Below are 24,200 nucleotides of genomic sequence, written 5' to 3' on the forward strand. Positions count from 1 at the left end.
TATGGCACAAAGCCAGCCCCAAATATAAGAACATTAGCATCCATGTCAAAGCTAAATGGCAGCTTAAGATATTTGCTCCATGAATAAGATGAAGGTATGAATTTTTTCGAAAGCAATCATCACCATTTATGAGGGAGAAAGGTGATGCCAGATTCTTATTGCAGTGTATGGTGGTATAAAACTGAAATAACTCGATTGACTTCAAGGCATATGGCTCATAGTAAAGATTAACGAAGCTATTCTCAATTTCATATCACTGTTAACCGATCCCCCATCTGTGGATCCTGCCGTCTGAGCCAGTTATGGCACGGAAAAGCCTTTCTGAGATTAGTGTTGCATTTAAATATTAAAGTTGCCTTGCAATATCATATGCTCATCCTGCAAGCTTCATAGGAGTGACTGCCACAGAAAGGTCACCGTTTCACTAAGGCAAATCAAATGCAATAGTTATAATGTAACATTTCACTTCTGGTACCTTAAAAATTATTTTTTCCAACATCAAGAAAAATGTAAAAGTAGGAAATCATCACATGTTTTTTCAATCTTATAAATAAATGATCATAGAAGAAGTAGGGCCACTCTGAAGAAAGGATAAGCTGGGTATAAAAGATAGGTATGGCCCAAGAATAAATGTATCTCTTGCTTCAGTTTTCAGGAAGAAAGAGGATATTGAGTATGGGATCAAAGACAGGATGATCAGTCTGAATGGAGGTGTCAAAGAAGAAAACGCCATTCTTGTGACAGAAGCAAGATTCAGATAGATCAAGGGTCAAGACAGCTGGAACAGGATCATTCCCATCACAGCACTGAGAAAGAACTGGCACATGATATTGTAGGCTTAGTAGGAAAGATTTTAAATAAAACTGTAGAGTCAGGAGAGGTACTGTATGACTGCAGAGCAGCAAATATAAAACCAGTATTTAAAAGAAAAAAAAAATAGCTAGGCAAATAGAGGCTTACTGATTTAATCCTAGCTCTATGTAAAGCTTTATAATGTATTTTGAATGAGGGACTCACGAACGACCTGGTGGTAAATGGAAAATGGGATAATTGTCAACTTCTTTTTAATAAAGCAGATTATGCTCGATATCTTTATTTGGTAAGATGAGTGACTTCCTCAACAACAAAAAAGCAGTAGTTCACATATACCTGGAAGTTATTCAGTAAACTATTTAACATAGTGATTATGAAGACACAAGGGATTAGAAAAACTGGATGCTGTGTATGGGGAGCTGACTCTGGGCAATGTTGATTTTCATACAGATATTATTTAATATCACTAGTGACTTGAGCACAAACATAAGGCATGCACTAATAACATTTGCTGATGACATAAAGCTCAGAGGCATTACCAGTGCAGAGGAGGTTTTATAATGTCATGCAGGAAGAATGAAATGAATTTAGGAATAGGAATTCGATGAATTCAGGTGTGTGTTGTTTAGTCCATGATTCATAAGCAAGATAAATAAAAGATAAGGAAAGAAATTGGGCCACTGAGTAGGAAGGTTATGGTGAAGATTAAAGATAATCTAAGTATGAATGGAAAATTAAATGAATGCTTTGCCTCAGTTTTCAGTAAGCAGGAATGAGTAACAGGAATTTCTGCTTTAGGAATGCTTTGGTTGGACAGGCCAAGTGGAGAAAGTCAGGTGTATTAGTCATGGGATGATTAATTTATTTAGCCACCAATGCATTTCAGCCTTAGAAAAGGCAAACAGGATCCTAGGAAGGCTCAGACCAAAAGTACATTTTATAGGAACTGTGAAAACAGATAAACAATGGAGGAAAAAATATATTTGATGGAGGAAATAGGTCTGCTTTGTCTTCCTTTCTTTGTAGCCCCAGAAATATGAAGGCTGTGTCCTTCCAGCCCTGTGGGGTTTCTTTGCTTGCTCCCATCCATGTAGCTGTGATGTGACTATCCAGTTGGCAGTGTCCAGCTGCCCTGGCTGCTCACCTCCTGTGACAAGCCAGTGATTAAAATCACCAGATCTCTGCCTTCTGGGCTGTAACCCAAAATAATTTCAACCCAACTCTCCTTTTCAATTATCTCAGGCTCATTTCTATCCCTGGCACTTGGTGGTATTCTTTTTCTGTGTCAAAGTGTATTTTTACTTCTAGCCTGTTTATAGTCTTAGCTACCCTTTATTTATGTGCTTTCACAGTCATCTTTGAGATCCTCCTTTGTGAAATTTCTTCTGCCATAATTATCAGTGGTGAATGCCTCAGGTTGGCATCTGGCAGACTTCAGCACTTTTGTGCATTCCTAAGAATTAATGGCTGTCCTGCCTTTGACAGCCCAGTGGCTGTTGGGGGATATTGTACATGTATCATCTGTTTTATTTGTTCTTAAGCGGACCTTCAGGAATGCCCTACATCCTACATAAAGAGGTGAAAGAAATAGGGAAGAGGGCTGTGGGCCAGGCGTCTATCAGAAATTTTATTTCCCTCATTATTAGCGTGACTTACCTTACTTTTCTGCTCAGCAGAGTAGCACTGTGAGTGCAAAAGAATGTTTTTAACTATCAACACATGCCTTCCTTGCTTCAAAATGCTGAAACGTTTAGCGACGATTCTGAAGTGCATGAGCCACTTGGCCAGCTGGAGGCCAGATCTTGCCATTCGTTTGAGGGCTCTAGTTTGCAGCAAGAGCAACAGCAAAATTTGGTGCTGCATGAGGACCTCCAAATTTTTTCTCTTGTCATTGCTCTGTTATCCTGCTTAAACACCAAATAGAGTAAAAGTTAAGTTTGTGTTGGTTCATGTATGCTTTCCTGAATTGCTGCTGTCTTCCCAATAATCTGCAGAACCAGGGTTCTTCGTGTGCCTCAAATACATATTTTTTTTGTACATTAAATGTCATTTTAAGCACTGATATAATACCTCTCCTCTATTAACACAGTCATTCTTTTTCTTCAGGTCAAATTAGGAAATTTTGAGCATGAAGTCAAACCAACATCATCACACATATATTTATATGTTCTTATTTTGCTACCTATTGTCGTGGGTGTCATTATAGGTAAGTACAATAATGTGTTTTCAGTTTTTGATTTGCTGAAGGGCATAATCATGACACATAAACACATACATACACATATACGTGTTTGGGACTATCACAAACAGTCAGGTGGTTTTCCCCTTTTCCCAGTAAGAGTGGACAAAGTTAACTCTGCTCTGGTGGTGAAGTCCATCTTGTCAGACTACAGCATGTTACAAGACAGTAGTTTTGGCTGTTCTGCTGGGATTACTCGCCACCGTTTAGTGAGGCAAGCCATAGGACTGACATTCTTGTGTCACAACTTGGGCCTCCCAGCTGTCAGAGCTGAGCTCCCCTCATGTCCCTGGGGCAGATGTTCCCTAACAAACTGCTTATCCTCAGGCAGTGTTTGTGGTGTTTCTGCTCAGTCTCAGTTGGATGATTCATGAATTTGTAGGTCATTACTAAATTGAGGGGGATATATAGTTATCCCCTCCTCTTTTTGTCAATCCTTTTTTCTGAATGTTTTGACCTGGTTATGTATTTTATAAATTTCAATTATTGTAGTAAGTTTAGGGGGTTGTTCTTTTGTTTTCTTGGGTTTCTTTTTAAAAAGTGCATTACCTTTGCAGGAAATGTATCTCGTGCCTTTACTCTCTCAAAATAAGCTTTAGAGAAGTTGAGAATTTGGAAGTGGATTTCCTGTTCAAAACAACTGTTTTTCCTGTTTAATCAGTGCTACTTCAAGTAGGTTGCTAGTAGTAGAAGTGGTTGTTAGATTCTGTGTCTCACTGTGCAGGTTGTACAGAGCAGGGTGTGCTGTACTTTCAAATAACGTTGGACTGACAATTCTAAGATCTTGTTAAAAGGAATGTTTTTTATTAAACATTGGGGGTTAGATCCAGATAACTAGGGCTCATGGGCACTAGCAGACTGACAACAGTTGAAACAGTAATCCTCCTGGAGAATGGAAGTGTATATTAATCTTTCTGTTTCTTGAAATAATATTAAAATGTCTTGTATAGGGGTTGTCTGTTCTGCAATTTCTGTACTCAGAATCTTTTTTTCTTCCTTTAGCGGCATTCATAGTTACTAGATACAAATCCAAAGAGTTAACTCGTAAACAGAGTCAGCAACTTGAACTGCTGGAATATGAGATTCGGAAGGAAATACGTGAGGGTAGGTCTAAAGAGCTTTATAGAACTTAAGTACAGCATAATTTCTGAACTGAAACTGTCAAGAAGCTCACATTATATAAACATTTTAATTTTATAGCTGTTAGAATATTTTTGTGTTGTATCAGAGTTCCTCTTTAATGTTGGTGCACTGCAGTAGCAGATAGCACTGAGCTAATAGAATTGCATGTAATATTTCCTTCAACAGAAGTGGGGGGAAAAAATGGATTGGTACTTTCCTGCTCGTAAGAGCTTTAGCTAGAAAAACAATCCCCCTTCCCTGAAAACTGTTTCTTAAGGAACATCTACTGGGGCCAAGTTATAATTGTGAAGATGATTTTGTGTCAACTAAACTAATTCTGTGGGTGGGGAGGGGGGGTGCTTTTTCAGGATTTGCTGAACTTCAGATGGATGAATTAGATGTGGTGGATAGTTTTGGAACCGTTCCCTTCCTTGACTACAAACATTTTGCTCTTAGAACTTTCTTTCCAGAGGTAAATATTTACAAGTCTTTCCGTTGTCAGCCCTGCCTAATAATGAAAAATCTAGGAAGGTCAGGGTCAAATAACTAAAGTAAATACTACACAGTCCTTGCATGTTGTTTTCACAAGAAACTTTTCTTAAATCAAGAATTACCAAAGAACACTTAAGGCTGTACATGTCTATGTTTAACCAAGCCTAAATGCTGTAGATAAAGCACCGTTGTTTCAAGGGTTGTGTGTGCATCCATTTCTCTTTTGCCCAGCCTCACTAAGCTGCTTGCCTTTCAGGCCATCTTAACTAAGCTATAATTTACCCATTGCTTTTTTTGTTCTCATGCTTTCATTTTCCATGCTATAGCTAATTAAAGTAACAGTCAGGCTAGCTAACATGCCAGCTAACATCATGACACTTCCTAATTAGAATTGTGGGATGAAGAAATGGCTCTAAGGTCGTGTTGACTTTCTACTCCAAGACACTGACAGAAATGGTAAGACCTTGATTCAAAGGAGCGCAGGTCAAATGCTTGAAAATTACATAAGTACTTAAGTGCTGTCCAGTTTAGAGGTGGAGTTTTTCATTGTTCTTTGGAGCAGTTTGTGCCACTGCGTCAGAGGACCAAAGAGGCCTTCTCTTGAATGTTTTACTTCTCTTGCTGTTCTTTTGCATATGTGGCACATTACAATGCTCATAAGTGCATTTGCCACAGCTTTCAAAATTATATTATGATGTTAACCAGTGGTTACTGGCATTTACTAATTGGCAGAAGCTGTGATCTCAGTTGGTGATACTTTGCTGTGTAGCCGACACCAATGAGTAGAAACCCCTGGTTAGTGCTATGGTGTTTTAGGGTATTGCTGATATGTATGCGAGTTATCTACTAGTCTTCATGTGTTACTCGTCACTGCTGCGGCCCAGTCCTGCAGTCTTATCTGCACACTGCTTCACTTTATTGCCGTGTGTGATCCCACTAAAAGCTCATTGTGATAAAGTTAAACTCTTGTGGTAGTGCAGAATCAGGGCCTTTTTTTGTACAACACCAAATACCAGATACTAAGGCAGAATAATATTTAACAATTACATATAGATAATCTTTGTACACTTTGAGTCCAGTTCTCACACCAAAGGAAAACTGTGAATATCTCTTCTCGTACTGCTGTGATGCCCCCAGTCTAATTTGTATGGGGTCACTAGGAGGTTTGAAGAAAATGGACCAAGGAAACCTTACTTTCTGCATCTGTTTTCTTTCATTTTGTTTTGTTGCCAGGCGTATTAGGATTAAAATAGTGTTTTTATTTTTAGGAATATATCTTTTCCTAGTGATAGTCCCTTGTCAAAACAGTAGCAATCTGTAGAAGCTGTCTGGGTGGAAATGCTTTGCTTTATGCAAATAAAAAGGAAAGAAAAAAAAAAAACCACGAAGTCTGCCACTCTGTTGCATTATGTGAGGTCACCTGTTGCCTTGGTGAGTGTCATGCCACTGAGTATCCTGGAAATGATTCCAATTAGATTTTGTCTCAGTTTGAAATACTGATACCATGAAGGAAAACTTACCACTACTAGCCCTCTACAGATATGCGGTGTCAGGCAAGTTATTTAACATATTGTGTACCAATTTTTCCTGCTAAATACTTATTGTTGTGGGAGTGTCCAAACATGCCTTGTGCTGTATGAATGTGGTAGGAGAGCAGTGCTCTACTAAACAAAAATACAGTTGAACAGACAAGGCGAAGGGGATAGTAGATTGCAACCAAGTGTCAAAAGAGTTGACGGAGGGGTCGAAGTGACAAACCACCACTTCCCTCACTAACCTCATGTGTTTGTATGATGTCTGTATTGTACTCTTCCTGCCTTCCAGTGTGTTCAATGGGCTTTGTCTCATCTAATCTAAGCTATTTAAACACCGACATCAAAGCTGTTCACTGAGCGTCTTCTGTAGTCAGTGCAGAGACCGGCAGCTCACAAAAGTGATTCATCCCACTTGCCTGAGACATCTGTCTCAGGATGGGATGAGTTGCTTAAAGAGGGAGTCGGATACCTAAAATTAAGAGTGATGGACCCCATCTTCATTTTGAGCTTCTAGCTTCTCACTGCTTCAATCTTCTGTATTTTATCTGGCTTGGTAGCTTTTGTTTTGTGCTTAATGCTTGTAGGTGTTAAATGGATGTTACATCTATTCTTGAAATATTCCTTATGTTCAGCCTGATTTTTGCTTTACTTGTTAAATTTGGATTATTATTTCTGTTTTCCCTCAATTTCCCACATTGTTTGGTTTAATGCTACCATGCTTGTTCCCTGTTCACAAGCATTTTTAACCTGTAACATGGTTCTGGTTGTTTCACTATGTGTATGTGTGTGTGTTTTATTGGTAGGTGGTGTTAGGGGTGCTGAAGAAGTTCTGAAAAAATGGGAATAGCCAGTGGAGGAAGAGGAAGAAGAGGATGGTAGGGGAGAAGAAAACAGGAGGCATGAGGAAAGGGAGGGATGAAAAATCAGATATGTAGATGAAAAGTTAGACGTGAGCCAGCAATAGCCTGGGCTGCATAAAAGGAAGCCTGGCCAGCAGGTCGAGGGAGGTGATTCTCCCCCTCCACTCTGCTCTCATGAGACCCCACGTGGACTACTGCGTCCAGCTCTGAGGCACCCAGCGCAAGAAAGAGCAGGTCCAGAGGAGGGCCACGAAAATGGTCAGAGGGCTGCAACACCTCTCCTGTGAAGAAAGCCTGAGCCAGTTGGGGTTGTTCAGCCTGGAGAAGAGAAGGCTCTGGGGAGACCTTAATGCAGCCTTTCATTATAAAGGAGGATTATGAGAAAGACAGAGAGAGAGACTTTTTACCAGGGCCTGTAGTGACACGACGAGGGGCAATGGTTTTAAACTGAAAGAGGATAGATTTAGATTGGACATAAGGAAGAAATTCTTCACCATGAGGGTGGTGAGACATTGGAACAGGTTGCCCAGAGAAGCTGTGGATGCCCCATCCCTGGAAGTATTCAAGGTCGGGTTGGATGGGACTTTGAACAACCTCATCTACTGAAAGATGTCCCTGCCCATGGAAGAGGGGCTGGACTAGATGATCTTTGAAGGCCCCTTCCAACCCAAACCATTCTGTGATTCTATGATTCTATAAGGAAACTAGGGGCTGCCAGCATCACAGATAAAGCAGATGACAGTAAATGTTACTAGTGTGAATTTGTTGCTCAAGGGTGCTGCTTTGGGAACATGCAGCTGTGTTGGGACCTTGCAGGCTGTAAGAGTCAGACAAGAGGCATTGACAAGGTATTTGAGAACTGCGGGCTTCCCTTTGTTGTGAGAGCTTTTGCTAGGACTGGATGTGCAGTGGCACCTGTGCCTCTCTGGAGACTGGCAGCATGGACCTCCTGGAGAGTTCATTAGTGAACATTCATAAAGTGCCTTGAAATGAATGGAGGCAGCTGAACTCAAGTGTCACTCTGTTAGAGAAATCACGTATACCAAAGGCTATCATTGCCGTCCAAGAAGGATGCAGCCTGCAGCACCCCTTGCACACCAACACATTTGCAGATGAGGGTAATAAACATCTTTTCCTGTGAAGCATTAGTTGACTGCTGTGCTAGTGCAGCTCAGCAGCATAGAGTAACACACACAGTAACACTGAAGTTAATACCAGGTCATCTTTGAGAGTTCACTTTTCAGTGAACCTTGGCAGCCAGCACCTTTGCAGATGTTACTGTATAGAGTTTTTATGTTGTAGCCGCATTAGAAGCCAGCATTTCCTTTGTTGTACTTCAAGTTGTATGCCATCAGGAACGTGCTTGGCGTGTTTAACGTACATCTGTTAGAAACTTTGGTGTACGTAAGAATGCTAAATATCACCTGTCTTATATTTTAGTCAGGAGGCTTTGCATCTATCTTCAGTGAAGACATGCCACAGGTAAGTTGATGTAGTGTGATATGCCTTAATTAATAAATTTTTTTTCAAGAACGATTGTATCCCTTATCTCAGTGTTGTCGTAGAACACATCAGATTGCATTTTCAGTATGTTCCCTTTCCCCCATGAGGAGGGTTACATGGATTTATATATAAAAAGAATTTCATATATAAGATGCTATTGCCCAATGTATACTATGTTTTATTTAAATAAGATAAACATGGGAAATGACAGACAAACTTAACTCTTGGCATTACTTTGTGTATATGACAGAAGATGTATGCTCTGCATGTGTGTGCTCTGTGTTGTTCACAAACGCAAATGCATCTTCAGTAAAATCCTGAGACCCATGAAATAAATGCAAAATTCCCGCTGATTTGAATGAGGCCAGGATCTTATCCCATGTGTTGCTTACCATTTTTCTGAGCATTAAGAATCCATCATAGCCAAACTACAGTTTGCTTATTTTTGTTTAACTATTCCAGAGCAGAGACCAAACGAGCAAGGATGAAAGCTTCAACATGTTGCATGCTTTAATTTGTAACAAGAACTTTCTTGTTACTCTCATTCACACCCTTGAAAAGCAGAAAAATTTCTCTGTGAAAGACAGGTATAGTATGATTATGCTTATCATCTTCAAGACAAAGAATTAGCAGGAAAAAACAACATGGATTGTAGCACACAAATGTAATTTCTACTTCTTGCAAAACAAGCTTGCATTACTCCAGAGCATTTTTCCATCTTCTCCATCTGGACACGCTGAGGAAGAAAAAACATTGCCATTAAAACAAGCCATTAAAGAGAGATCAGAATGTTTGTACATGTAAACAAAGTGGTAAAGGAGCAGGAAAACTCACTTCAAAACTGTAAACACTTCCTGCAGTTAGATCAACAGTTCTACAGTTTAGAAATGTTCCGTCACTGAAGCAGGTGTTGTTCTGCAGAATTAAATTTAGAGACACAAATTCTGTGTTTAAAAAATAATCACAAGAGCAGAAGGACTTGCATTTTTTATATTTTTTTAGAGATCAGTGGACAGTTTCTGTGCCTGAGGAGGGAGAACTTAGGATATGAACTGCACTAAAGTGTGTTTCATTTATTAAAGATGACTGGGAAAAGAAATCCCAAATATTATAGCGTTCTTTTTTATTTCTTTTTTTTTTTTTTTTTAACAGGTGCTTGTTTGCATCCTTCTTGACTATTGCACTACAAACTAAGCTAGTTTATCTAACCCATATTTTGGAAGTGTTGACAAAGGACTTGATGGAGCAATCAAGCAATGTACAGCCTAAGCTCCTGCTCAGACGAACCGAATCTGTGGTAGAAAAATTGCTGACAAACTGGATGTCTGTCTGCCTTTCTGGATTTCTCCGGGTACGTGTACATGTTTTCACTGCGTAAGATAGGCAAAGAATTTTTTTAACTGATTTCTTCCATAGGAATTGTTAGAGGGATCAGTTTAAAGCATTCAATCTAACATTTAACATTATTAATGTGCGCTTTTCTAGTTCAGGTGACTTAGCTAGCTATCATCAATGGGATGTAGGAAAAGAGCACATCTGTAAGCGATTATCATGTAATTTATTTGTTTGAGATTTGGGTAATTTTGCAGTTCTAGCATATCCTTTTCTCATGTCAGACATTATTTCTTCTCCATGAGATGTATTGTGATCGTACTAAAAGACTGACACACTTGTTGAAATGCAGCTGTACGTTTCTATGCAAGCTGTTGGAAAGCTACCATATAATGGAGATTTAACGAATACCGTCTTCTGGAAAACTAAACTTCTTTCCAAACTTTTTAGCCTCCAAACAGCATTGCAGATTTCAAGAACTAAATGACTTCAAGTGGAAACAAAATAAGCATTTTCTTTCATTTTACTGTTCGTTTATTTTAGCCCACTTGGTAGTGCTTTGTTCTTGTTTTCAGTGCTTGGTTATGCTTCCTGTCTCTCTCACCAGTGTGATGGTATCGCGCTGTTGGTGTCACTTACATCAGTCCTTGCATTAGAACAGCAGCAGAATTGTTTGAGGCTCAGCAGCTCACACCAGTTTCCTGAAACCCCAGGAGAGGGCCAAGGAACTGTCAAGAGATCTGTTCTCGATACACCAGTCATCTTTACAGAGCTGTGTTAGCCTTAGCCAGGCTGCAGAATGGTGTCACATGGAAGCAAAGATCCAGCCTTCCTTTCTCAGGTGCTTTCCTGAAGCCTGGGGTTCAGGCAGGAGAGGGAAGCCCCAGTTTCATTCCCTCTTTCACTGATATACCAGTGTATGTCCCACCACCTTACTCCCAAGGCTTTTTTTCAGGGACAAGAGGAGACGCCAATTCAAAAGGAAACTAGTTGTTAGCTTGTTTTCTCACAAAACTGAAAAAGGAAGAAATAGCTGAAGTACACATGTGAACACATGCACATATCACCCCCCACCCGCTCTAGGAAGCGTCTGTCAGGTGGAGTAGGAGCAGCTTGTCTGTAGTGTGCTGGTGCACAGCAAGGGGCTGTGAGCTATCGTGCCACACACTCCAGCTGTCCCTTGCTATTTGCATGAGACTTTCACACTGAAAAGCAAAGGTTGGCGGTTAAACAAATAACTAGATAAATCTGCTCAGAGGGATTTTCTTTTCTAATTGCAAGATAACATTAGTTAAAAGGAAATAACTTAATTTGTTACACTTGATTTTTTCCTAGTTATTCATGCCCCAAAATAAACATATTCCTTGCATTTTTTTCATGTCCTAGGAGACAATTGGTGAACCTTTCTATTTGCTAGTGACAACTCTCAATCAGAGGATAAACAAAGGACCTGTTGACGCGATAACTTGCAAAGCCCTGTACACACTTAATGAAGACTGGCTGCTGTGGCAAGTGTCTGAATTCAAAACAGTGGTATGTTTGCCAGTTTGTGTTCCCTCCAAACACTGACAGCTGCAATGTTTTCTCTTTTTATAGGAAGCTAAATTAGGGCTGTTAGACACTAAGGTGACGGTTAAGTACCCAGATAATAAAATTGTTGTTGCTGACAAAGTTTCAAAAAGCAATGGAGTTTAACTAGCTGGTATTTCACCAATATACATTTCACAAATAGCACTCAATCCTCGCTTCACAGCATGCCTTAATCACCAAAGATTACGTTTAATGAAGTATTAGGGTATTAAAATTCCTTCTTATTTTAAAGTGTACTACAAAAATATAAACATATGCTTAGAATTTAAACTAAATTATACTTTTCCAATGAATGAAATAATGGAATGCAGAGGTTTTATTTTTCTATTGTGTTTACTTGGGGCTAATCTTCAGGCAATAATTTGCTGTGGGTTTCCATGTTATTAGCTCCAATTTAGCTCCCAATTAGCAAGGTTACAGTGTGGTGTATTTTAATTAGTTGCTTGGTTAAAAAGAAGGTATCTGGGAAGCCTAGCTAAGTTTTCTGAACTTTACCATACATTTATTGCCTTTCTCAAAGCAACTACAGAATGCTTCCTATTTTACAGTTACACACAGAATTCTTTGAAAGCTGAAATTCCCTTACTGATTGTCATTCTGACACTGAGGGGAGAAGGGACAGCAAGGATTATTGCACTTCGGAGCATGTAAAAATTGCAACTTTTTGAGTAGGAGGTCTGAAAAACGTTTCCAGAATAAGCAGAGCACTTTTTTTCCAGAATTTCCAAGTGATTTTGTAGTCTGAGAACTTAAAAATCTGCATTTGCAGTCATTTCCATAGCTTCCTTGCTTCTTTACTCCTGGCTTCCTGTCGGAGTTACTAGACATACTTAAGAGTATGAGAAGTGCGACTGAATATTGGTCTTCAGAGCTTGGAAGCAGAAACTTCCAGGGCAGCAACTCCTATGGCAGGGACACTGCAAGTGCTGGTGACTTTAAAGGAGAATTCAGTCCTTTTCAGAGCCCATACCCTGATCCTCAGGTAGGGCTGGAGCTTCCAGGTCTGCCCTTGTTCCGTTTTTGCTGCAAGAACCTGGAGGTCCTAAGATGCCACGTACTGGAGTAGACTACATGACCCTGGAAATTTTGGCTGGTCAGCAAACCATTGGACTTAGCTCACTGGGTCACATAGGAAGCTCACTGAAATGACAACCTTTCTGTGAAACATTCCTGAGTTGTCGTTTTCTGCTGAAAGCTCTTGGACTGACAGATTTATAGTCAAATCTTCTCATAGCTATTTACAAAGCTGTTGGAAGCTTCATTTGAAGATTAACTAAGTTACCACAGTGTACATTTGGAAAGGACGTTTGTGACTAGAAATAAATGCATAATACCATATCTTTGGTTTCCTTGTTCGTGTGCTGCATTCTGGCCTGCATTTGGGATCCAGGGTAAGTTTAAATATATTGCTATATATAGCCATAGGATACAAAACCCAGTAGTTAGGCAGAGCAACAATTTTCAAGCAAGCTCAATATGCCTGCTACTAGTAGACCGCGCAGGAACATCTGGTCCTGTGGAATTGATTGACTTTTCTTATTTATAGCACAAATTCAAATTGAGAGCACCTTGGGGGGATAGCTGACTCTGCAACTGCTGAACACTGCCTTAAATACTTTTCCTAGTGCTACTTCTATGCACGCAGTTGCTGATAGGGTCTTGTGGGCAGCCTGCAGTGAAGAGGAGAGAGGGGAAGTGGTCTGAAGGACTTGGTATCAGGGGGAAAGGCTGTCTCCAGATCGATGAGGAAGTGAGAGAGCAGATAGCCTTTTTCAGATGCTGTTTGCTGCCTTTCTACTTTGTATTCCTGCTTCTAAATAGGAGATAATGATACTGTTATAGGGTTAGTAAGTCAGCTTTCCCTGCTAAAGTCCAGCAGTTTATTGGACTTAGTTGAGAAGTGGCTGAATGTTCCCTTTAAAACCATCAGAAAAGGAGAGAGGCTCCTGCAGTAACATTACAGAGATGGAGCCCAAGGACTATAGTTCTGGCTGGACAGGGAAACAGTTTTGTTTGGTGTTTTGTCTAAGATTTATGCTGGAAACTAAAACTGTGCTGTGAAAGAGATTCAGGTGGAACAGTGAGGCTTTCTGGGCTGGGGAAGCAGGCCAGCTGTGCACTTTTTCTCTTCAAGAATAGCATTTAACAGGATGCTAAAGTGGAAGGAGTCAGCTTTTTTTCTCTCACTAACACCACTTCACATGCACTGCAATGACATGCAGGACCTGTGAGCGTACAGACAGGGAACCAAGTATTGTCTCCTTTCTTTGGAAGAAAATTTCTGCCTAAAGGATTCCATGTTTTGTTTTCTAAATGGAATAAATTCTGAGCTGAGTTTTCAAATGCATTTGCACATTTGCTCACTGCAGTTACATTCTGAGTCTTGCAGTATTTTGTTGATATTTTATTTTGCCCCTTTCCACAGCCCCACAGTAGCAGTACTTTAAAACCTACCTGTCCACAGCAAAGTATAAAAACAGCCAAAAAGAGGGTGGTAGAAAGATACTGAAGCACAACTACAGACACTCAAGTGTCCAGATTTTTAAGCTATATAGGCACTTGAAGATGCAGGGATGCATCTGGTAGGGAGTTCAACTCTCAAATCAGTGGCAGGGCACAAACAAGGGTGGAGGGCACTCTGCATGCGAATCTCTTCTTTCAGGATTGGGACTTCAGTTCCAAACCAATAAAAGCAGGATACAGACAGGCTCCTAAAAATCAGGGGGAGCTCCACAGGTCTTCTCCTAAACACACCACTATGCAGGTAAACTCTTGGGGCAGCAGAAGGAAGAAGTGCTAGGCATAGAGGAAGAAGGAAGGACGGGAGAGATTTTCTAAAATTCAGGCCATTTGTAACAGGAAAAAAAGAGAACTAAGAAACATGTTGGTTTTGAATTGCGTTAGAGCTGTGCCTTGGCTGGGCCCCATGGCTTTTTTAAAAAGGCCACAGACCTTGGAACCAGCCAACTCCCTACTGTTACCCTTCTCTGCTGGAAAGGGTAAGATACTGAGCAGAGGTGGGCTGCTGAAGTAAATGCTCAAGCAGAGGAATTGAAGGAAAGATGCTTCTAAAAGAACTGGTCCAGTATGAGCTAAGGAACTGTGTGGTTTCACACTGTGCTTATATTTGAGTATTGAGAAATACTCACTTGGATGTGTCATGGAGCCTTTTTGCAGGCTGAGGAAGCAAGCCTGCTTTCTCACAGGCAGACAAGCAGCTGCACCCCTCAGTGGATAATTTGCTCAATGACTGATGAAGAAGCACAGTGCACAGCTGAGTGTTAGCATTTCACTGGAGTGTTTCATTTTAAATAGAAAAGCTACGCAATGCCAGCCTGGCATGGGAGAAGTTCTCGGTGGAATCTCTCCTGTGGAAAACCAGGGGAGGCTTCTTCATGTGGTAGACTTGGTGCTCTGGCATTCTTTTGAATAGACACTGCTTACTTTAAAAAAGGGATTTGGGCTGTTGAATTCTTTGCTGAAATGAGTTTGCATTTTTAGGTGGGAAGAAAAGATCTAATTCATTTGTTCAGCCAACAGCCTGTTACTAAAAGTGAGGCAAAGCCACGTGGTGGAAGGTTGTTTTAAAGTGTTCAACTGCTTTACGAGTTAAAAGAAGGGTGTTAAAAGAAGTGGGAGGGCTGTAAGGGAGTAAATCAGAGACAGGGAACCCAGTCTCCTAATAAGATGCCATGGTTGTTGTATGTTTAGGCACACTTTGTGAGAGATAAGGAAGCTATTAAAAGCATGTGACATATGGGGATTTTCGTCAGCAGAGAAGGACACAACAGCTCTCGCTAGGAAGCGAGCAGTGCCAGATGTCGGCTACAGGAGAGTCTTCTGAATTAGATACAGATTGAGTACCATACTGTAGCATCGAGAGTACAACCCTTGCTTTGCATAGTGCCCATCTAGCCGAAATTTAACTCCTGTAACATTTTCTATGCCTATTTGTTAGCTGTTCTATAACCTCTTCATGGGTAACTGTTCTGGCTGCGATAGAAGGATCACACGATCAATTCAATTTTTCCTGTTTATTGTATTTCATAGTCTGGGAGACAGGGGAGTAAGTTTAAGACAATTTTGTTGTGCTGTACATCATGGTGCTGTCTCCTTTACATAATTCTCTAACTTTTACCAATCAGAAGTTTTTCTTGTTTTTTCAGTCTTGTCTGATATAAATGGAAACATGCTTTGTTCAGATGCATAGCTGAATAGAGAACAGGGTAATGAATAAGAGCCCTTAAATATCCCAGATGATTTTTCTTTACTTCTAAGAAAATATGGTATTATCACGTTTCTTTATTAAACCACATGTCATTTATTATCTGCTATGGTTATTAATAGCTTTGCTAAATAATTCATTGTTTGAATTAATTTTCAAGAAAACTATAAATCTAAAAAACCATCTGTAAACATTGTCTTCAAATGTTATTACTGTCACTGCATGAGTAAAAAAAAGTTTTTAAAATTTGTTCCTGTCTTCTAGCTAGATTCCAAGCTAGTTCCTATACAAGTAGTTGTAGATTCTTGCCTTGTTCTCCTTAAGTAGCCTTTAAAAATTCTTGCAACCTGTGTTAAGCCTATGCTGAAGAGCAGTCTGACTTTGTGTTGCTAACCACTAATTTCTAGTGCATGAAGTCTCAACTCTAGATATTACTAGGTTGAACCACATGTCCTGTAGTTTCCTCCTGAATCTTTCCCTAAGTTAACGTCTATTTTTGTTTCCTTTGCAAAGTGAGAGAGCTTAGAAAAGGGCCTGATGGTGTTTCCTCGTGACTTCTGTGTGTCCTCCTGTGATTTCTCTTAAATGTTTTCTGACCTTCAGAGCTGATCATAAAAGGGCTTTCATAATTTTACAGTCATTTCTGATTCTTTTTCCAGTTATACACTTTGTGTTGAAATGCAGTGATGGTGACTGTCAGCTTCTCATTAATGATTTCTAAAGCCAGGGATTGTGCTGTCAGACAGGTTGAATCTGATTTATGAAAACTTCATCTACAGAGGGAAGGCTTAATAATAATTAGCGTTCCTAGCTATCCATCAATTGCTTCATCACTTAAAATTAACTTCTTCAAGAAATCATATCAGCGAAACTGTCTGGCTCTCTTGGTTTAGAGACTTTTATGCATTTAAGTATTTCTTCCCATCTGACCTCTTCTTTGAGTCGTAAAGTGTTGTTATGATCTTCACATTGTGGATACTTTTGATTAAGGAGTCCATAAATGACTTGCATTCCACCTACATAGAGGACTACTACTCTCTTTTTACAGTCCTGTCATCCTACAGTGAGTTGAGTGGGGATGGGAGGACTCTCGCATGCTAATAACTGAAGAGGCTGCACATTTATGTGCAATCTGTGTGAGGGCATGTGCTGAAAAGAAAATGTAGCAGAGAAAAAGACAGTTTCTCCTGACAGTCTGAAAGGAAGAGGAAATGAAGGAGAAGCAGGAACATGAATATTGCAGTGTAGGAATAATGTTAGGAGGAAAGGATCAACTAAAGGAAGGAATGCTTCCAAGGATGTAAAGATAAATCACCATCAGTTAAAGTGTGAGTAGCTGCTCCAGAAAGATCAGTTCGGAGACTAGAAGAGACAAAGGCTTTGATTATAATGACTTTTCCAAAGATGTTTCCCTGTCCACATTTTTATCCTACAAGACCATGACCTCAAGGCAATCAAAGTCAAGGACAGGACGGCTGTCTGTTCAGTTGATCTGTGGGCCTAACCAAGCATGACTCCCTCATTCCTGTGCCAATATATTTTTTACTAATTTTCCACATGAAATCCCAACCTGAGGCATGGCATCCAGTCTGCTTCTCCTTCTGCAGGCACCATTCCCACATCTCCTCCTCTTTTATTCCGTCTGTCATTTCCATGGACTCATTTTCCTCACAATTAAACATCTTGGTGTCCTGATTAAGTAGTTTTCAGTTACTTCAGTTACATCCTAGTCTTTGTTAAATCCTGATCTTCATAGTTTTGCAACCTTGTTTTTAATACTCCTTTTGCTTCTGTAGAAACTGTAAAGTTAATTTATGTCTCATTGAACTACTTTTTTTCACCACCAGTGTGTCGTAATTTCCACTCTTGCTGGGTAATAAAGCAGAAAATAGCATTCTACAACTATTAATAGCTACCCATTTTTCTAAGAAAAGAAAAAAGTTGTCCCTGCAGCAACCTGGACAGAAGTTCTTTTCTTCACATATGAGCAAGGAAAAAAAAATTTTTAGTTGCTTCCTCTTCTACCAATCACTCCTTTACTGAGTCACACCTGCAATCCTCTCATTTCAGTCAAAAGATATGTATTATACCAGAAATGTCGAACAGCCAGAATGGTTCGAGTAAGTAGATTTTCCTATGCCACTTGCAGTCAAGTGCCGGCACCTAAAATGCTTGTCTTAATTCTGTCCCAAGACATCTCCAGCAGAATGTCTATATCCGTGTAGCTGAACAATGATTTTTCTGCAAGGAGCAGGCTGCGGCACTGGAAATGATTGCTATTATTGCTCGGCACCAGCAATTCTGTGCTTATCTCTTTTCCCTGCCTTTTGGCAGTTGATCTGCCTGACCTGACCAGAAGTATGACCTGACTAAAAACATTCCCTGAAGATGGTCACCCAGCCTCATGGGCATCTCCCTCTAGCCCATACTCACCTTGTGTGCAGCCTAGCAGATGAGTTGTGTCCCAGCTAAGAGTAGCTGTGAGCTAAAGGGCAGGGGTGTTGTAACTGGACAGGTTGTGTGGGTGTTTGACCTGGAGTAATAATAGAATAAATCACACTTTTCTGTGCAGTTCTGGACCACTTTGGGTTCTGTCTGCTGCAATATGCTTTCCCTTTCTGCTGCTTCTGCAATAGCCCTGTCTCTGCTGCCTCTAGAGACACGGCTGTATACAGACAGACACTGACATCTCCACGGGAGGTGTATTTTTTTGTATCATATAAGGTAGTCAGCATAATCTGCTGGTGTAAATACGCATTTTAACACTGCTTCCTATCCACTCAAAATCAATCATGCTTACCATGACAACTTACTTAGCAACCTTATCAGATCTCTAGTTGCTTACAGTTTTGCTTTTAAGGCATTCATTTTAAATAAAAGATCTGCTTGGTTTAGATCATATATTGTAATTTTTCCTGGTCTCCAGTCTTTTTTTTGGTAATTCACTGAAATAGATTTGCACAAAAGCAGAATACAAAATACATTTTTGGAAATATATAGCTATGTATCTTTGATTCTTCGGACACAAGGAATTCTAAATGCTTCATTGTGTAATTCCTTCAAATAATCTTTATTTGAAATAGCTTTAATAATAAATATGCTGAAAATCTCTCAGGTTTGCTGTCAGGAATTTGTAGGTTTCCCATGCCAGGTGTTCCCTGTAAGTCAGAATAACATGTGTTTCTTTTCCCAGACAGTGAATGTTATCTTCGAAAAAATCACAGAAAATGAGAGTGGAGATGCCTGTCAAACTATCCAAGTTAATGTTCTGGACTGTGACACCATAGGCCAAGCCAAGGAGAAGAGCCTTCAGGCTTTCCTTAATAAGAATGGCTTTCTCTATGGTCTTCAGCTGGATGAAATTGGTCTTGGTAAGAGAGCGTCACTGTGTTATGTTCTCATGGAGTTCACCGGTTTGTCTGTCTCTGGAGTTTTCTTGTTAGGAATTCCTACCTTTGGCTTTGATTTTTTTTTTAGTGTTTCAGCAGAACATAGCTTTTGTAAGGAATTTCTAGGGAAATACTAGATCATTTATGCTACCAGTTAGAACATTGGAACTAACATCTGCTTTGCTTCTGCAAGGTCTTCAGCATGCAATTAACAAACCCATGTTATTTATTGAACACATGTAATCTATATGTTCCTTTTCTGGGTTAAGTAAGGTGGGCCACCCACCTAAGTACAGCCAGTTGATAAATTTTGTCAGTGGGTAAGATGACACGTCATGATTATCAAGTACTTTAGTCCCTACCTACTATCCCTCCTACTGCCCTTCCTTCCAACAGGCCTACGTTTCCCTTGATCAGGAGAACCCACAAACAGTGTTTGTTTGCAGTCAGATTAGGTTTATATAATAGTTTGCATGTGACTCACAAAGATAAATACAATATCTACAGATGTAAATAAGGCTGTTCCAGCAGATGAGTCAAACCACCTTTTCTTGTCAGGTTTTCAAGAGCCCAAGGTCAGATAAAAGCCTGTAGTTGCCACCATACCACTTCCCACGTGCTTCAGTAGGAAATCTAACAAATTCTACATTGTTGGCACTTGTCACCTCCTGGACTTGGTCCCTAAGATGTTGATATTTCCTCACCTTCTCAGATGCTATGTTGGCAAGTGATGTTAATTTATTTTCATATCTAATGTTTATATCCATCACCAGTGCCTGACCACCCTTCACAAATACTACGTCAGTCTTAGACAGCTTATTTTAGTGATCTCTTAGAAATGGCTTCTGAAACCTTTCTTCTAGTCCAAACGTGGCCATAACACCAGGGCACGCTTGTGCAACAGAATAGCTAGATTAGGTGAAAGCACCTCCAAAAACTCTGCCTTGACCAACGCAAAGTGAAGCACCAATAGCCTGCAGTAATGGAAGCCACCGAGGCTGTCACCTCAGAAAAGGAATCTGTAGTGTGGGAGTGCAAAACCACTCTCATGTGAACCTAGGACAAGGACAGAGAGAAACAGCTCAATTGGGAGCCACTGGTCCAAAAATAATTTGGTGTTGTTTTTCTTTACAAACATTTGTACAGTGGGAATGCCACTGTAATTGTTTTCTGTTGCTGTCATACTGCAGAACTGGTGTCTGAGGAGCAGCAAAGAGAATTGTTAGATATTGATGGTTCCTCAGAGGTGATGGAGGATGGGATAAGGAAGCTAAATACCATCAGTCATTATGAGGTAAGCACGGAAGCCATACCAATGAATTGAGAAGCAGTTTATCCCCAGCTCCCAAATGCTGTCTGTACAGAAGTATCTTGTTTGATCAAAATATTGAAGAGATAGCTGAGCATCATCAACAGAAGGAAAGAAATGTGTGGCATACAACTTTCTTACCAATGAGTCATATGTTTTCTGATACTTTCCAGAGGTTTGCTTGTTGCAGGATTGCTTGGTTCAAGCATACCAGGTAAACTGTTACTTCTGTTGAGCATTTCAGTTAAAACAGCATCTGATTTCCAGCTATGAACATTGCCTTGAGTCTTTTCTAGTCTCTGCTACTGAGTTTTTGTTGCACCATAAGCAATTGTTTACCTCTTCCCACCTCATATTTTGATTATCTGAACAGGTGGTAGTGATACTTGTGAAAGCTCCTTGATAGTCAGAATAAAAAGGACTGATGAGTTTGCTCACTCTTCTCTTGAGACCTCCTGTGTCAGTTTCCTTCCCTTTTTCTCTCTGTTTCTGCTTCCATCTACTGTTGCCATTTGTACCATAAGTTTTCCCCTCCAATTCCAATTGCACCTGTAAACCAGTTGTTTTCAATGCTGCAGTAATCTGTCTAGCATTGCAACAACACACAAGGCTGCAACCGGTGGCAGAGCCCTTCTGGGTGTGGCACATTGCAAAAGCATAGCAAACAGCATTGCCTCTCTAAGGAGCTTCCACCAACACTAGTCAAAATAGAGGGTGAGAGGCTGGGGTAAAATGTGCAACAGATTATTGGCTTCAGGTGATATGGTAGCTCACATTCCGATGCTTCCGGATAGATTTTGGAAATGAGGTTAGTACGCTGAGTGCTTTTAGTGAGCTTTCTTCATGCCTCGTTGTTGAATTTGAAGGTCTGGTTCTTAACATGATAATCAATTTTTATTTATTTAGAAGTTTTGCTGATGAGTGTAGGCCTGTGCCATGCAATGCAGTATGGTGCTGAGAAACCTGAGCCAGCCCTGAACACGTTGCTGTCTGCATGAGCAAATACAGTGCCATCCACAGAGAGGAACAAGGACTCCTAGCAGGACTGTCTGTAGCTTGGGCTGAGCACAAGGCTGCTCAGATCTGGAGCAAGCTCATTTGGAGTCACTTCACAGATTTCTGTAGGCGTTTGTTGCTCTCCTTACCTCCTGGGGAGGCAGCAGTGAACCAGCTGTCCTGAGTCACCATCCAGTGTCTTAAATATAGCTTTTCCTGTGCCTATCTTGAATCTTGTCTGTAGATTAACATGGGACTTCCTCCACTCATGAAGATTTTTTACAAATTAGGACATTGTAGCATTGCAGTCAGAATCTATGTAGCAAAGGTCAACGCAGATTTCAATCTGATTAGATATTTGAACTTCTGTTTAATGCGATAGTACCCGCCCTCTTTACTACAGGCAGCTATTGCAAGTGCTCCCTGTTTTTACCTGGCACCTTTTTGCACTTCTTGAGCTCATGGCATGCAGTGGCTCATGGGAGCCATACCTCATGGCAAATGAGTCTGCTCCAGTTGGTCACTGTCATCCCTGGGTATCTTCGTCCCAGCCCTTGTTTTCGTCTGAGATTTCTTCAGGCAGTTGCAAGTTAGGTTGGAGGTTCAGTTGTTTTTGCAAAGCTGTAACTACACTAATTATAGCTTAGCAACTGCCTTATGGAAATTGTGCTGCGTATCTCTGTTTGTTAGATATTTTAGTTCACTTTTTCTGTCGCTGACAAAATAATGTACATTTTAGGCAGAAGCTTAGTGGCATTTTAGGCAGTGGCTTAGTGGCAAATATCAGCCATTAGCATATCTGGTTTATTTTCTGGTATGCATATTAATGCAAAAAGGGATGTAAAGGTGTCTAGTTAGCAAGAAAAAGGAACATTGCATACACAGTGCAATAAGGGTAATAATGTGTTCTGAGGAATTCCAACTTACATTTCAACAGTGCCTAGAGTTTTGTAGCAAGCCTGAATTTTTCGTTTTGTTTGCCAGCCTTAAATGCTAGAAGGTAACCAGATTTTTGAAACTGGGAAGTACCATCAAATCTTTTTAAGATACTGGAGCATGAGGGTTGTGTTGTAGAGGTTCCAGAATCACCAGTCATTCTTGAAAAAGCACACTTAGTTTCTACACTAATTTTTAAAATGTGCAAGTAAGGTATGTGTGCATTTTTGTGTGGTGTTTCTGAAGGGAAAAAAATCCACTGTACTCTTACTAGACTTTCATGTGTCTTTGATTTGTGTGCTCCTTTTGCTCTATTTTTTTGCTCCTAGTAGGGTTATTGATGTGATTATTTATGAAGTCTGCACTATTGTTTGTATGAGAATAACCACAAGCCTTGACAAGAAAGCTGCTGATTATCATGATGTCCTATTTCCCATGCAAGAAGAGAGCTAGAGAACTGCTTTCAGATCTGCTGTCCTGTCACAGATCTCTAATTTCTCAACCTGTAGCAGCATCGAATGTTCCAGGAGCAGGCAGAGCCCCAGAGAGCGAATCTGAATGTGTGGTCCAGGGAGCTCACTGACAAGAACTGGATTATAGGGAGGACAGGAAGCCTGGAGAACAAGGAAGAGGCGTAGAGCCACACTACTACATCTTCTGTTTTGCAAAGTAGCTGTACTCCATGTTGTGGGCATCTGAACAGATCTCCCCTCTCCTTGTTCCCCTCAGTAACGCACCTGACAAAGTAAAGATGTTTTGAGGTGCCCATGGGAGCAGCCCACCATGAAAATTGGTTTAGGCAGCAGGACACAAAAAGAAGGGGGTTTTTTTTATTGGATCACACTGAAAGAAACAGCAAGTATGGCTGCTGCAGTAGTGATAAAGAAGGGAAAGCATATTCTACTCAGTGCTAAAAGCATCATTTGCCCCAGAAATAAAACCTGAAGTGGGGGCTTGGATCATGGCTGTACTGCACCAACGCCTCTGGTTCCTGGAGGGAAGCACAGTTCTCCCTCTGAGCTCTGCCCATCTCCCTCAGGACAGCAGCCAACATATTTCAGCATTGAGCTGTTCTCCTTCTTGGAAAGGGAGTGGAGGCAGTGTATTGCCCACGCCACCCTAGGAGGGGATAAGCTGCTGGGTAGCCCTGTTCCTGTTTATCTATCTTCAGGGCCAAATAGGAGGACTCTCTGGGTGTTTGTGTCACCTCACAAGCTAGCCTTAGAGCATATTCCCACTTGTAGTGTGTTTTTAAAGTGCTCTGTGTTACCTGAAAGAGCTCTGAAACACTGTATGATAAATGGAAACCCTGCAAAAAATCATACTTATAAAATAGATTGCATTTACTTTCCAGGAGCAAGTGTAAGTGCAGATTTTTTTGGTGCAAAAGACAGCTTTTGATAGAGTATCTTCATGTTTAAACTGGTTTCTCACACCGGGCTGGCTGCCAAGGTTTAAAAAACACTTAAATTATTTTGGCAGAGATCCCTTGCTAGAACTGGCCAGTTGTTTCTGTAATTATAGAGGGAAGTACACTAGCACTTGGCAAGACCCAACATTTGACAGCAGAGCAGTGGTGTAGTTCTCAGTGGGAGCAGTTTTTGAGTTACTCTTTGACAATAAAAGCATGACTTAGCAGTTTCTTTTAAAGATAATAGTTACCACCCTGGCAGCACTATAAATTCAGGGAAGGAGGGGGGAAGATTTTTCCTAGAAATCCCAAGGTAGCTAGATACAGATCTTGACCTTACAGTCCACAGGGCATGAATATTTTGCTCAGTTTGAAAATAGCTTTTGGGAGCACTAGGCTAGACCCTCAACATGGCCCCTCCGTAGGGCATGGGGGGAATGGGCTGAGC

At 40.5% G+C, this 24,200-nt stretch overlaps 1 protein-coding gene across 1 annotated transcript in view; it reads left to right on the plus strand.

Annotated features, from left to right (window-relative positions):
- Nucleotides 1–24,200, plus strand: part of PLXNC1 (plexin C1) — a 67,057-nt gene that overhangs the window by 34,030 nt on the left and 8,827 nt on the right. The window contains exons 15-23 of the mRNA XM_059816348.1: nucleotides 2,920–3,019; nucleotides 4,055–4,156; nucleotides 4,543–4,646; nucleotides 8,502–8,543; nucleotides 9,027–9,151; nucleotides 9,717–9,915; nucleotides 11,283–11,429; nucleotides 18,905–19,082; nucleotides 20,291–20,394. Of these exons, the coding sequence (XP_059672331.1) occupies nucleotides 2,920–3,019; nucleotides 4,055–4,156; nucleotides 4,543–4,646; nucleotides 8,502–8,543; nucleotides 9,027–9,151; nucleotides 9,717–9,915; nucleotides 11,283–11,429; nucleotides 18,905–19,082; nucleotides 20,291–20,394 (1,101 nt within the window). The remainder of the gene's footprint in view (nucleotides 1–2,919; nucleotides 3,020–4,054; nucleotides 4,157–4,542; nucleotides 4,647–8,501; nucleotides 8,544–9,026; nucleotides 9,152–9,716; nucleotides 9,916–11,282; nucleotides 11,430–18,904; nucleotides 19,083–20,290; nucleotides 20,395–24,200) is intronic.

Source organism: Gavia stellata, chromosome 4, assembly GCF_030936135.1.
Source record: "Gavia stellata isolate bGavSte3 chromosome 4, bGavSte3.hap2, whole genome shotgun sequence".
In the NCBI taxonomy this organism is placed as follows: domain Eukaryota; kingdom Metazoa; phylum Chordata; class Aves; order Gaviiformes; family Gaviidae; genus Gavia; species Gavia stellata.